The sequence below is a fragment of the Cebus imitator genome, unplaced genomic scaffold, assembly GCF_001604975.1.
Source record: "Cebus imitator isolate Cc_AM_T3 unplaced genomic scaffold, Cebus_imitator-1.0 Scaffold91, whole genome shotgun sequence".
NCBI classification, from domain to species: Eukaryota; Metazoa; Chordata; class Mammalia; order Primates; family Cebidae; genus Cebus; species Cebus imitator.
In genome coordinates this window covers 2,761,498-2,776,790 of record NW_016107406.1, presented here as the reverse complement: position 1 = coordinate 2,776,790, position 15,293 = coordinate 2,761,498, and the positions used below count along the sequence as shown (strand labels likewise).

General features: G+C 46.2%; 1 protein-coding gene across 3 annotated transcripts in view; it reads right to left on the bottom strand.

Annotated features, from left to right (window-relative positions):
• Window positions 1-14,441, bottom strand: part of PLCD4 (phospholipase C delta 4) — a 28,487-nt gene extending 14,046 nt beyond the window's left edge. The window contains exons 1-6 of one of the 3 annotated variants that reach the window (XM_037740828.1): window positions 13,835-14,441; window positions 7,817-7,910; window positions 7,534-7,692; window positions 5,151-5,379; window positions 3,147-3,276; window positions 1,882-2,113 (exon numbers count right to left, since the gene is read on the bottom strand). In XM_037740828.1, the coding sequence (XP_037596756.1) occupies window positions 1,882-2,113; window positions 3,147-3,276; window positions 5,151-5,379; window positions 7,534-7,692; window positions 7,817-7,838 (772 nt within the window). In that variant the 5' untranslated portion in view covers window positions 7,839-7,910; window positions 13,835-14,441. The remainder of the gene's footprint in view (window positions 1-1,881; window positions 2,114-3,146; window positions 3,277-5,150; window positions 5,380-7,533; window positions 7,693-7,816; window positions 7,911-13,834) is intronic. The other 2 variants (XM_017535149.2, XM_037740829.1) reach the window with 2 other exon arrangements.
• Between the last annotated feature and the right edge of the window lie 852 nt (window positions 14,442-15,293).

The following is a 15,293-nucleotide window of genomic DNA, read 5'->3' as shown; positions in this document are numbered from 1 at the left end:
TTTTTGTTGTTGTTGTTGTTTTGAGACAGTCTTGCTCTGTCACCCAGGCTGGAGTGCAGTGGTGCAATCTTGGTTTACTGCAACCTCTGCCTCCCGGGTTCAAACGATTCTCCTGTCTCAGCCTCCTGAGTAACGGATTACAGGCTCCTGCTACCATATCCAGCTGATTTTTTGTGTTGTTAGTAGAGATGGGGTTTCACCCTGTTGGCCAGGCTGTTCTCGAACTCCTGACCCGAGGTGATCCGCCTGCCTCGGCCTCCCAAAATGCTAGGATTATAGATGTGAGCCATTGCACTCAACCTATAACCTCTGCTCTATTCTGAACATCCAAACAAATCTGAAATAACTGACTCTAACGTTTTCTGTTTGACTCCAAGTTTCATGAAGGCAGTGTCCTTGCTTCATCTAGTCACTAATGTATCTCTGGTGCCTAGCATAGGTCCTGATACATTATAGGAGCTCAATAAGCATTCACTGAAGTAGTGAATGAATGAATGAATGGTGAATGAATGAATGAAAGGGAGTAAGAGTTTAGACACAGAAAACCTGGATCATTTGTCCAGCTCTCATTCGTTCCGTCTCTTATCCTTACTCTCAAGAGAAGCACCAGCTAAGACTCAGATGACTTGGATTTGAATCTCAGTTCCTCTCTCATTAGCTGTTGGCTTTGAGCAAGTCATTGAATCTTTCTAAACTTAAGTTTTCCTCTTTTATACAACTAACTTAATAACAGGACCTATTTCAACAGGTCATTGTATTAGAAAATGTACGTAGAGATATTAGTGCATTATGGGATATGCAGTAAAGGGCCAATACAGATTATTGTTGGCCAGGCACTTGGCTCATGCTTGTATTCCCAGCACTTTGGGAGGCTGAGGCAGGCGGATTGTGAGGTCAGGAATTCAAGACCAGTCTGACCAACACAGTGAAACCCCATCTCTACTAAAAATGCAAAAAATTAGCTGGGCGTGGTGGTGGGTGCCTGTAATCTCAGCTACTTGAGAGGCTGAGGCAGGAGAATCACTTGAACCTGGGAGGCAGAGGTTGAAGTGAGCAGAGATCGCACCACTGCACTCCAGCCTGGGTGACAAAGCAAGACTCCATCTCAAAAAAGAAAGAAAAAAAAAAGGTTACTGTTGATTTACAAGGCTGTACTGAGAACTAAATGAAATGAGGAATGTGAAAGTTCCTTGTAAATAATTTATTATTGATGTAAATTTATCACATCCTGAGGGGAATGGAGGGCAGGAAATGAGTCTACTGAAAAGGCAAAAGGAAGAAACTTTGAAGACCAAGAGGGTATATTTCTGTTGCACTTGTTAAAAGCTAACTAACTGGCCTTCTTATCATTCTTCCAGCCAGGGACTAACTGGCTTTCTGGCTCAGGGGCTTAGAGACTCAAGAACCCTTTGGAGAATTGAAGACAACCCAGGAAGGGGCAGAGAGCCAACATTTAAAGGAACAGCAAACAGGAACCATGAATGAACCAGAGGAAAAGGAATCATTTGTACTAGAGAAGAGGCCAAAGCAAGAGGATCAAGGGTTTCCGTTTCCGCTGAGGGCAAAGCTGGCATCAGGGAGAACTTGAAAGTAAAGGGTATGAAATATGAGCATAGTGGAGGAATGGGGAGTCATGGAATCTTCTTCCTCCTGAGAAATCTAGCACCTCAGAGAAAACCCGTCTTGTCTGAACAGGGAATGCCTGCTCTCCTTTAGGAGGCGTGGTTAAATGAGATGATTGGGCAGGGGTTGGGATAGGGGTAGGCTCAACCTTCTCAACCTTCTCTCAGTGAAGCAGATGACTGCTGGTCTCTGGACCTTGTAATCATGCCCGTCTCTCCAACACCTACATCTGGTGCCTCCCCACCTGATTCCTCTTACCACTGTCTGAAGGTTCATAACGGTCAATGAGTTCCAGAGCAAGGTCGGAGGTGCAGCCTCTTTCCTTCTGCTCCTCTCGGAGGAAATCCAAAAATTCCAGCAGAGTCAGCTTCTGCCCATCAGCTGAAAAACTTTCAAATAGCTCCTGCACCTCAGCACGTTTAGTCAATGCCTTATAGAACTGTACAAATTCTTCTCCTTCCAGAGTCCCAGACTGGGATGTGTCTGCTTCCTGCAAGAAAGGGTTTAGGAGAGAGTGAATGAAGCTTTTAATGGGAAATGTTATGACCTTTTTCTTTTAATTTAAAGATAAATGTTTTAAATTTTTATGGATACATAGTAGGTGTATCTATTTATACGGTAAATTAGATGTTTTGATATAGGCATGCAATGTAAAATAAGCACATCTCCGAGAATGGAAAATGTTACGATCTTTTTTTTTTTTTTTTTTAAGACAAAGTCTAGCTCTGTCGCCGGGCTGGAGTGCAGTGGCATGATCTCGGCTCACTGCAACCTCCGCCTCCCAAGTTCAAGCGATTCTCCTACCTCAGCCTCCCTAGTAGCTGAGACTATAGGCACATGCCACCGTGCCCAGCTAATTTTTGTATTTTTAGTAGAGACAGGGTTTCACCATGTTGGCCAGGATGGTCCCAATCTGTGATCCACCTGCCTCAGCCTCCCAAAGTGCTGGGATTACAGGCGTGGGCCACCATGCCTGGCTGGAAATATGATCTTGACTTGTACTGTAAGAGCAATCTTACAGGCAGATAGATCCAAACATGTTTCCATAAAACTCCCACGGAACTCCTAACATTTAGTATTCATAGAATAAATCACTTCCTAAGTAAGAGGCAAAATTTTAGCCACACCATTTGCTACTAGAGATAATTTTCAACTAGAAATAGTTAAATCTCCCAAAGGCCCCTAAAAGGTCAAAAGATCCCTCCTCCTATTTACTCACATTCCAGCTGGGGTTTTCCATTGTTCTAGGCACCTATGAAATTCTGGCCATGGACAGAGAGGTCCTTGAGGTCCAACATAATAGCATATTGTTATTTACCTTCCATAGAATTATGACTTTTCAACAGGCTGAAAGGCAAGAATCTCCCCCTACACTTCCCATTGAGCATAGGGCATTGAGCCTAGTACTCAGGGCACAGAGCAGAGATGTAACAATTGAGTGTTTCAGACTGGGGTCTGAGGACTTATGGCCCAATGAAAATGTGGCCTGGTTGGCTGCTGGAAATCCTTCCCCACAGACTCACCTGAAAAAGACTGAAGGCATATTCTTGGTCCATTTCCACATTCATTAGGTGCAGTAACCGCTGAACTTCTTGGAAAGTCATCTTACCATCCTGATTTTTGTCTCCACGCTGAAACCAGTCACTCAGCCATCCAGGTCTGAGTCAAGGCAAAAGCACTAATATATGTGTTTGTGTGTGCAGTTGTGTGTGCACGTTCATCCACTGACATCTCTCCCGTCTTTCTTGCCAGTCTCTCCCCAGTGCCAATCCATTCTACACACAGTTTCTAGAATAATCTCTCCAGAGCACCAATCTATCTTGTCACTGCATGACCCAGGCACCTGCAGGGACCTCCCTGTTGCCTGCAGAAAGAAATCCATATTCTGGCCAGGCGTGATGGCTCACGCCTGAAAACCCAGAACTTTGGGAGGCCAAGGTGGGTGGATCAGCTGAGATCAGGAGTTTGAAGACCAGCCTGGCCAACATGGCGAAATCCCATCCCTACTAAAAATACAAAAAATTAGCTGGGTATGGTGACACACACCTGTAGTCCCAGCTACTAGGGAGGCTGAGACATGAGAATTGCTTGAATCAGGGAGGTGGAGGTTGCATGGAGCGGAGATTGCCCCACTGCATTCCAGCCTGGGTGATGGAGTGAGATTCTGTCTCAAAAAAAAAAAAAAAAAATTCCTTTGAATATCTGCAGTGATCTAAGTACCATAATACTTCTACGGCACTTAAATTATTTACACGGGCTGGGCACAGAGGCTCATGCCTATAATCTCAGTACTTTGGGAGGCTAAGGAGGATCATTTGAGCCCAGGAGTTCGAGACCAGTCTTTGCAATATTGTAAGACCCTGTCTCTATTTAAAAATATATATATTATTATTATTTTGTTTTTGAGACGGAATCTCACTCTGTCCTCCAGGCTAGAGTGAAGTGGCAGGATCTCGGCTCACTGCAACCTCTGCCTCCCAGGTTTAGGCAATCCACCTGCCTCAGCCTCCCAAGTAGCTGGAATTACAGGTGTGCACCACCACATCCAGCTAATTTGGGTTTTGTTTGTCTGTTTTTTTGAGACAAAGTCTTACTCTGTTGCCCAAGCTGGAGTGCAGTGGTGCAATCTTGGCTCACTGCAACCTCCACCTCCTGAGTTCAAGCAATTCTCCTGCCTCAGCCTCCCGAGAAGCTGGGACTACAGGCACATGCCACCATGCTGGACTAATTTTTGTATTTTCAGTAGACATGGGGCTTCACTATGTTAGCCAGGCTGGTCTTGAACTCCTGACCTTGTGATCTGCCCGCCTTTGCCTCCGGAAGTGCTGGGATTGCAGGCATGAGCTACTGCGCCCGGCTAATTTTGGTATTTTTTTTTAGTAGAGATAGGGTTTCACCATGTTGGCCAGGTTGGTTTCAAACTCCCAGCCTCAAGTGATCTGCCTGCCTTGGCCTCCCAAAGTGCTGGGATTACAGGAGTGAGCCACTGTGCCTGGCCAAAAAAATTATTTACACAATTCCATCCTCTTCACTAATTGAAGCAATATGTGAGTCTTCTTAATCACTGTACCCCTATAGTCTGGCATAGTGCCTGATACATTCTGCGTAATAGATGGTGAATGAATGAATACATGAATGAAATGGCATGCAATCTAGGACACTTGAAGTGAGTCTGTATCACTGAGCTTTCTAAGGGGTTGTTTCCCACCTATATGCTATTTAATGTCACTGGGATCTTCTGTGCAGCTCTTAGGAGCAGCATCTTGTTTGCTCCTCTGCCTCTCACTGTCTCTTCCTCCAATCCTGGGGGTCCTGATTCATGCCTGGCTTTGTCATCCCTGGCCTCTATTCCTCCCTCAGTAGTCTCAGTCTCACATTGGCCTGAGCTGTCCCCGCCCATACCATCTAGACCCTTGGGCCTCCCTAGTCCTGCACCCCCCTCTCACCTTTCCTAGACCTATTGCATCTGGCTCCTTCAGGGATAGAGTGATCCCCCACCCCCCACCCTGACTCCATCCTGCCGATACTGGTCCAGGCGCTCCTGATGGTCCATGCTGGTGACAAGATCCACCAACAGCTGGAGCCCTCGCATCCATATCTGGGCCTCCTCAACACTGTTGGCCACCAGGTCCAGGTTGGAGCCACGGCCATGGAAGACAACGGTGAAGCCCTGCTCCAGGGGGAGCTCCTCTGCCAGGCTACGCAGCAACTCAGAATCATGCCCGTTACGTATTGTATCCACATCAGAGATTGAGACTGCCGGAGAAGAAGCAGGCGGAGGCATTGAGGAAGGGAGTCGAGCAAATAGCAGGGGCTAAAGGTGAAAGACCAGCACCCCCTTCTCCCTAATACCATAGAAAGGAACCCCAGCCTCTGCAGGCTGAATCCCAAAAAGCATTAGTACAGAGAGATGCCCCAGGGATTCAGGAGTCCACATGAATCACTGATGTTTTCAAAGGCAGCACAGCAAAGAGCCTGTGCTGAAAGTGGCAAGACATGGCTTCCAGCCACAAGCTGGCAGTATGACACAAACCAAAATGACTTAACTCCTCAGTGTCCTCATCTGACATAATGGATAGTCCCCTTCCATAGGCAGCCCCAATGGTGATCACAGGAGGACTGGTGTGGATGACAAATGGAAACACATTTGAAAGGCAGAAGCAGTTCTACTAAAGCATTATATGCCCAAGTCCAGTTCTCCCATTCCAGGTTTGAGAGCTTCCTCTTCCCAGATGTCTACGAGGGAACCAGAGAAATTCTTTCATCCCCTTACCTCAGCTGGGGGTGGTATGGATTGTGAGCAATTTAATTATGTCTTTAAAACAGACTCTCTTAGATATGTCCTGTGATCAGATTATGTCCTCTTATCCATAAAGAGTTTGGTCAAGAAGTGCACACTGTTATGATTTGTTACGTTTTGTTTCTTGAGACAGAATTTCCCTCTTGTCACCCAGGCTGGAGTGCAATGGCATGATCTCAGCTCACTGCAACCTCTGCCTCCTGGGTTCAAGTGAGTCTCCTGACTCAGCCTTCTGAGTAGCTGAGACTACAGGTGCCTTCCACCATGCCTGGCTAATTTTTGTATTTTTAGTAGAGATGGGGTTTCACCATGTTGGCCAGGCTAGTCTTGAACTCCTGACCTCAGGCGATCCACCCGCCTTGGCCTCCCAAACTGCTGGGATTACAGGCATGAGCCATGACACTCGGCCACATTTTTTCTATTTAAAAATATTAATCATAATGGCTAACATTTATTAAATGCATCCTGGTTTTACATCCCATTCTAAGTGTTTTACACATTAACTCACTGAGTCCTTGTAACCTACTAAGCAGATACTGTTTAATCCCCATTTTACAGATGAGGAAACTGAAGCTTGATTTATGTATATATGTATGTATGTATGTATATATTTTTTTAGAGACAGGGTCTCGCTCCCCAGGCAGGAGTGCAGTGGTGTGATCACAGCTCACTGCAGTCTCAACCTCCTGGGCACAAGGGATCCTCCCATCTTAGCCTCCCAAATAGCTGAGACCAGTTATTTGGTTAAATAACTGGTTAAATAACCAAATAGCACCACACCCAGTTAATTTTTTATTTTTATTTTTTATTGAGACAGGGTCTCCCTATGCTGTCCAGGGTGGTCTTGAACTTATGGTCTCAAGCAATCCTCTTGCCTCAACCTCCCAAATTGCTGGGATTACAGGCATTGAGCCATCATGCCCAGCCATAGTTTAACTACTTGATTTGTCCAAAGCTACTCAGAAAGTGGCAGAGCCAGGGCTTTCATTTAGGCAGGCTGATGCCTGAGATCATGGTCTTATTATAATAATGACAAGATATAACCAATGATTTATTACATCTTACTATGTACCAAGGCTGTTTTTTTTTTTTTTTTTTGAGATGAAGTTTCACTCGTTTCCCAGGCTGGAGTGCAATGGCGCAATCTCGGCTCACCGCAACCTCCGCCTCCCAGGTTCAAGTGATTCTCTTGCCTCAGCCTCCCGAGTAGCTGGGATTACTGGATGCACCACTATGCCTGGCTAATTTTGTATTTTTAGTAGAGATGAGGTTTCTCCATGTTAGTCAGGCTGGTCTCAAACTCCCAACCTCAGATGATCTGCCCGCCTCGGCCTCCCAAAGTACTGGGATTACAGGTGTGAGCCACCGCACCCGGCCCTACCAGGACTCTTCTAAATGCTTTATATACGATAACTAATTTAATCCTCATACCAGCCTTACGAGGCAAGTACTGTTATGATCTCCTTTTACAGGCTCAGATACAGCCACAGTTAGGACAGCACAAACACACACTATTGTAGGACTTTGGTCCCTCCCCTGCCCTCAGGCTGCTGGGCTCCTCAAGATCCTATCCACCCATGTACCCACCCCCTGCTATCTAGGTAACTCACAGCTGGGCTTGGCACTGCCCTTGGCTTGCCGTGCGTGCCAGACCATCATGCCGTCATTCTGAAGTCTGAAGTATCTCAGCTTCTTCCAGCTTTTGGACCTCACCTTGCGCATCAGCATGCCTTCCTGCATCAGCAGCAAGTCCTGATCGGTGGTCAGCCCTAGGTCAGGAAAAGCACGGACTAGGTAGCCAGCAGAGAGGGTATTGGGCCCCAGGAGAGCTCTGGAACAGGGATCCAGCCTCCTTCCCTTCCCTAACCCCTCTTCCCCTGCAGGGGCACTCACGGTCTTGCAGCAGGGACGCCATCACCCACTGTTCCACCGGCTGGCACCAGAGTCCTCTAAAGAAGCAAAGAAGAGCAAAGGGCTCTGGGTGAATCTTGAAGATCAAGGAAGAGAAAGAAACCAGTGTTTCCGGAGTGCCCACTATGTGCCAGGCACTTCAGCTACATAGTCTGTAGCTGAATTTTTTTTTTAAAGATGGAGTTTCACCATGATGGCCAGGGTGGTCTTGAACTCCTGACCTCAGGTGATCCACCCACCTCGGCCTCCCAAAGTGCTAGGATTACAGGCGTGAACCACCACACCCGGCCCTGTAGCTAATGTTTGCTTCTAATTTTGAGTTTAGTGACTCTGAGACTTTAAATAGGTTTAGAAGCCTGACTCAAATCACATAAGGATCAGAATTTAAACCAAGATATGTCTGATCCCAGAGCCTCCACTATTTTCCATGGCTCTCTTCAGAACTAAACCAAAGTGTCTGCCAAGCACCCCCTTCCTACCCAATACCCCACGGACTACTAGTGCCACGTTTTGCTCACTCCACACCCTCTCATTGTTAGGAACCAACATCTTGCTGGATGTCTTTTTGAGAAACTAGAATCTCTCCACACCCTGGCCTTCTCATTTCCAGGTGGAAGTCTTCCAGCATCCCTATTCTGGGAGCCCTCTCTATGCTCCCACGTGATTGTCCAGCTCCTGAAGGGCTGGAGCAGACTGTTTGTTTTCTCTTCGACAACGCTTAGTTGTCTTCTTCTACCTTCACATGGTAGGACATATTTTATAATTTTTCTTTACAGTTATTCTCACGGTTTTAATGGACCAATAAATTACACAAGTCCCAGAACTACGTTTTCAAATTTTCTCTACCTACCAAAAAAGAGTGCCTCTTTTAAGACATATGCTGTCAACCGGGCGTGGTGGCTCATGCCTGTAATCCCAGCACTTTGGGAGGCTGAGGCGGGCAGATCACCTGAGGTCAAGAGTTCAAGGCCAGCCTGACCAACATGGTGAAACCCCGTGTGTCTATTAAAAATACAAAGTCAGCCAGGCATGGTGGCACATGCCTGTAATCCCAACTACTCGGGAGACTGAGGCAGGAGAATCACTTGAACCTGGGAGGCGGAGGTTGCTGTGAGCTGAGATCACCACACCATTGCACTCCAGCCTGGACAACAAGAGTGAAACTCCGTCTCAAAACAGACAAACAAACAAGAACACCTGTATCCATATGACATGTGGTCATAAGACAGCCAGTTTCCTTCTTTCTTTCTTTCTTTTTTTGAGATGGAGTCTCACTCTGTCACCCAGGCTGGAATGCGGTGGTGCAATCTCAGCTCACCACAATCTCCACTTCCTGGGTTCAGTGATTCTTCTGCCTCAGCCTCCCAAGCAGTTGAGATTACAGGCGTCCACCACCACGTCCAGCTAATTTTTGCATTTTTAGTAGAGATGGGGTTTCATCGTGTTGGCCAGGATGGTCTGGATCAGAGGACTAGTTTCAAATCAGGGAGCCATAGAAGGTCAAAGCTGGATTTCATTTTACAGAAAAGGAGCCTGAGAACTAGAAAGGTTGGGTGAACTCAAAAGAATTAGTGGGCCAACAAACATGGAAAAAAGCTCATCATCACTGGTCATTAGAGAAATTTAAATCAAAACCACAATGAGATACCATCTCACACCAGTTAGAATGGTGATCATTAAAAAGTCAGGAAACAATGGATGATGGAGAGGATATGAAGAAATAGAAACACTTTTACACTATTGGCGGTTGCATAAATTAGTTCAACCATCGTGGAAGACAGAGTGGCGATTCCTCAAGGATCTAGATCCAAAAATACCATTTGACCCAGTGATCTCATTACTGGGTATATGCCCAAAGGATTATAAATCATTCTCCTATAAAGATACATGCACATGTATGTTTATTGCAGCACTATTCACAATAGCAAAGACTTGGAACCAACCAAAATGCCCATCAATGATACACTGGATAAAGAAAATGTGGCACATATACACCATGGAATACTATGTGGCCATAAAAAAGGATGAGTTCATGTCCTTTGCAGGGACATGGATGAAGCTGGAAACCATCATTCTTAGCAAACTAACACAAGAACAGAAAACTAAACACGGCATGTTTTCACTCATAAGTGGGAGTTGAACGATGAGAGCACATGGACACAGAGAGAGGAACATCACACACTGGGGCTTGTTGCAGGGTGGGGGCTAGGGGAAGGATAGCATTAGGAGAAATACCTAATGTAGATGATAGGTTGATGATTGAAGCAAACCACCATGGCACATGTATACCAGAAGTTAAAGTATAATAAAAAAATTAAAAAAATAAAAGTCCTAGCATGGTGGCTCATGCCTGTAACCCCAGCACTTTGGGAGGCCGAGTCGGACAGATCATGAGGTCAGTTGTTCAAGACCAGCCTGGCCAACATAGTGAAACAAAATTAGCTGGGTGTGGTGGCATGCACCTATAGTCTCTGCTACTTGGGAGGCTGAGGCAGGAGAATCACTTGAACCTGGGAGGTGGAGGTTGCAGTGAGCCAAGACTATGCCACTGCACTCCAGCCTAGGCAACAGAATGAGACTCCATCTCAAAAAAAAAAAATTAGTGCCAGAGTTGTTTAATGAGTAAAGGAACTGGAATTAGAACCCAGGTCTCTGGCCAGGTGCTATAGCTAACACTTGTAATCCCAGCACTTTGGGAGGCCGAGGTGGGCAGATCACTGGAGGTCGGGAGTTTGATACCAGCCTGACCAACATGGTGAAACTCCATCTCTACTAAAAAAAATAAAAATTAGTTGGGTGTGGTGGTGCATACCTGAAATCCCAGCTACTTGGGAGGCTGCGGCAGGAGAATTGCTTGAACCTTCAGGAGGTAGAGGTTGCAGTGAGCTAAGATCGAGCCATTGCACTCCAGCCTGGGCAACAAGAGTGAAACGTCATCTTAGGAAAAAAAAAGAACCCAGGTCTCCATACCTCCATACAGCCCGCTCAAGGATCTCACAATGACTCTGCTCTTAGAAAGGGCCTTCTCTAGAAAGCAGGTTGAAGTAAGGCTAGGAATCAATGAGGGACATCGATATTTTGTCTCTCCTCTCCATCATTTTCTCTTTCTTTCCTTCCTCCCTCTCTCTCTCCATCTCTCTCTCCTTCCCTCTCTCTCTTTCTCCTTTCTTTATTTCTTTTTTTTGAGGGGGGGCATGGGGTCTCACTCTGTTGCCCAGGCTGGGCTGCAGTGCTGTGGCATGATCTCGGCTTACTGCAACCTCCACCTCCCGGGTTCAAGCAATTCTCCTGCCTTAGCCTTCTGAATAGCTGGGATTGGATTACAGGTCCACCACACCCGGCTAATTTTTGTATTTTTAGTAGAGACAGGGTTTCTCTATGTTGGCCAGGCTGGTCTCAAACTCCTGACCTCAGATGATCCACCTGCCTCAGCCTCCCAAAGTGCTGGGATTACAGGGGTGGGCCACTGTGCCCAGCTTCTTTCATCTCATTTTCTTTCTTTTCCCCATCCCATGCCTGACTTGGTCCTTTTTTTTCCTTCCCAGTTCACTATAAAAATACTTTTTTTTTTGAGATGGAGTTTCACTCTTGTTGCCCAGACTGGAGTGCAATGGAGCAATCTCAGCTCACCACAACCTCCGCCTCCCAACTTCAAGCGATTCTCCTGCCTCAGCCTCCCAAGTAGCTGAGATTACAGGCATGCGCCACCATGCCCGGCTAACTTTGTATTTTTAGTAGCGATGGGGTTTCTCCATGTTGGTTAGGCTGGTCTCAAACTCCCAACCTCATATGATTCGCCTGCCTCGGCCTCCCAAAGTGCTGGGATTATAGGTGTGAGTCACCGTGCCTGGCAGAAATAAATTTTTAAAATCATTATTTGTTTTGTGTGGAGATAAGGTCTCCCTGTGTTGCCCTGGTCTCAAACTCCTGGCCTCAAGCAATCCTCCTGCCTGAGCTTCCCAAAGTGCTGGGATTACAAGTGTGCGCCATCGTGTCTAGCCCCATCCTCACCTCTCTCTCTCCTAATCCTCTCTCTGTCTTCCTATTTGCTCACCTAGGTCAGTCTCTCCTCTTCTCATCCTTCTCCTCATCCCTTTTCCCCATCCCCTCTTCCAGTTGGTTCCGTCTTTTGACTCCACTAATTTCTAATGGCTCCGATTCTCATCTCCTCTGAGAATTTTGAGGCTGTGGTCCAGAAGGGAGAACACTTGGGTTCAGAGCTCAGTAGCATGGACGTCCCTCTGCTCAGCCTCACTTTTCTCTGTATCCTAGGAGATTGACCAAACAAACTGCCCAGAGAATGTGAATTAGAACCTAGGTGTTCTAGGTCTCGCTGTTTCCTCTGCAGTCTAATGATAGAATAGGAAGGATGCCACAGCTGATGCAGGTGCAGTGAGGAGAGAAGGAGCAAAGGACTTGGGAGTGAGGGCACTGGGAAAAACACAGAGAATGATGTCTGAGAATAAGAGAGGTTGGTCTTAAATATTAATTCCAGACACATATATGGAGATCTTTAATGATATAGTAATTACCTCTCTAACACAGACATGAAAATAGAGACACCAAAAGAGGTGAGAAGTAGCCCAGAGCTGCAGAGCATGATTTGGTCCTCAACTTCTTTTTTTTTTTTTTTTTTTTTTTTTTTTTTGTGAGTTTTTTTTTTTTTTTTTTTTTTTTTTTTTTTTTTTTGAGACGGAGTTTCGCTCTTGTTACCCAGGCTGGAGTGCAATGGCGCGATCTCGGCTCACCGAAACCTCTGCCTCCTGGGTTCAGGCAATTCTCCTGCCTCAGCCTCCTGAGTAGCTGGGATTACAGGTATGTGCCACCATGCTCAGCTAATTTTTTTGTATTTTTAGTAGAGACGGGGTTTCACCATGTTGACCAGGATGGTCTCGATCTCTTGACCTTGTGATCCACCCGCCTCGGCCTCCCAAAGTGCTGGGATTACAGGCGTGAGCCACCGCGCCCGGCCCTGGTCCTCAACTTCTAAGTGACTTCACGTCACCTAGAGATGGACTTTGGCAGAGTTGCCAATGGCACCAAGGAGATTACAGTGGGATTCAGGGTGTCTCGGGTCTCTCTGAGGGGCAAGAAAGAAGAGAATCATTTTGTCTACTCCCTTGCTTCTGAGAAGGATTATGCCTAACCTGGTTCATATAGAGGACAGAATGGCTCTGGTCACAGGTCATAGAATGTTGGCACTTGAAGGTTCTTTTATAACACATCTAATCCAGACATTCCCAGCTACATCAGTAGCCTCTGGAATGTCTTAAAATTGAGATCCCTTAGCCCTACCCAAAAATATACCAGATCAGAGTTTCCCAGGATGGGGCTCAATAATATATTTATTTTTAACAAGTACACCTAGTACCCAGGCAAGTCTGGGAAACCCTAAACTCTCTCCTATCACAGATCAGGAAGCTGTGGTTAGGGATCCCATAGCTAGTTAATGACACAGGCAGAACTAGAAGTAGGTTTTCTTACCAATACAGCACTCTGGTGTGCTAAGAAATTGCTCTGGCTCATTGAATAGGCAAAGAACAAGGCATAAAACTCAAACCCTGACTCTTTTTAAGGAACTCTCATAACTCTCCCTATTACCAGGGATCTCTGATTCCCCATGATTCTTGGTCAACCCCTATTTTGCAATCCTCAACAATCTGTTAATGAATCTATGCTAAAGCGTAGCTATTTCAATTTTCTCTTCCCTTATTGGTGGTGGGACTCATCTCAGGAGTGGCTAGGGTTGGCACTCCTGGCCCTGCATAGCTAAGAGGTACCTCATACAAAGGGATACTGACACAACCAGGGGGAAAGCTGTAATCAAGGAGGATAAGCTAGAGAGAACCGGGAGGTGGGAGCCCTGTAGCGCTGTTAGGGTGAGGAAAGGAGTCTCGGGTACAATTTAACCATTGTGGGTGAGCATCTAGAGGGCAGAGATGGGGATTCAGGGAAGATAGAGCTTGGAGCAGAGGCTAGTCAGAGCTTCCAGACTCTTACCGTGGGCAGGAAGGCCGAATAGCAGTCCTGTCTGTGCAGAATAGCAGTCCTGTGTCTGAACTGTGCCTCCCGAGCTCTGCGATGCTGTATGATCAGGAAGCCCAGCCTGGCTCCTTTTCTCTTTTGCTCCCCTTGGCACTGGCTTTTTTCCTCCCCTCCTCTACCGCAGCTGGCTGCGGTGACTGGCAAGTTATAGCCGGAGGGAAGCAGTAAGAAGGGGAGAGATGTGAGCTCTTTCCCGTCCAGCCCATCCAACTCTTAAAGGCCCAGGACGCTGGTCAATGTGAGGGATGAGTGGGGGTGGGGTGGAGAGGATTAAGGGCACCACATCTCCAGGGAGGAGGAGCCTGGCTGCCCTTCATCTTGATGCCAGCCCTCATTGACCCCAATCCCGAAGGAGCTCTCAAAGTGAAGGGAGTGTCCTCAGTTGCAGTGCTCTGTGAATCACTGCTTTTCATTCTGGTCCCTGCATGTAATACCACTGTCTCTGCCCTTATTTAATCTGGCTCCTTTCCACAGTGTCTGTTTCCACTGGCCTGCTCTTGTATCTCTGAATCCTGCCTTGCAGGGCACTCAGTCTAGCTCTGTCGCACAGCAAAAGTAAGAAATAAGGTGGGAGGCCGGGCGTGGTGGCTCACACCTGTAATCCAAGCACTTTGGAGGCCAAGGTGGGCGGATCACCTGAGGTCGGGAGTTCAAGACCAGCCTGACCAACATGGTGAAACCCCGTCTTTAAAAAAAAAGGTGGGAAAAGAGGAAGATAAGGAGAAGGGGAGGACAGGAATGACGGTATAGAGGGACAGATAGATTCGTATCTGTGTACATTTTAGGCATTCATTAAATATTGAAAGAATGCATAGATGAATGTGTGAAACAATTCATTTTTTTTTAAACATCCATTCATTCCTCCTACAAGCATTTGTTCAGCACCTCCAGGTTATAGGTCATAGCCTCCAGAAAGGAGGTAGCACCTTCAGGACATACAAGCATGTTTATAAAGGTGTGTGCAGAGATGAAGCATAGGCTGAGGGAACTGTGGGAAATGGTGTAATTTTAAGTGTGCTGAGATCTGGCTGCCTCTCATGGTTCCCACAAGCATCCCTCAACTGCCTAATATTTTACCATTAGTGATTATAGCTACGTATTTTTAGTCCCATTAAAATAAAATCCTCCTAAGTGATTACCATAAAAGTCAGGATAGTGGTTACTCTTGGGAGGGGAGGAATTGTGATGAGATGGGACACAGAGCTGGCTTCTGGCATAGCTAGCCAAATGCTATTTCTAGTCCTAAGTGCTATTTCTAGTCCTAAGTACTTCACTTCATAATTTATTAAGCTATATATTCTCTTCATGTAGTTTTCTATATGTGTTTTTAGTTTTTAAAATATCTCATTTAAAATATCATATATGTGTTAATTTTTGAAGGCTTAAGGATTTTAAATAATTTTTTTTTTTTTTT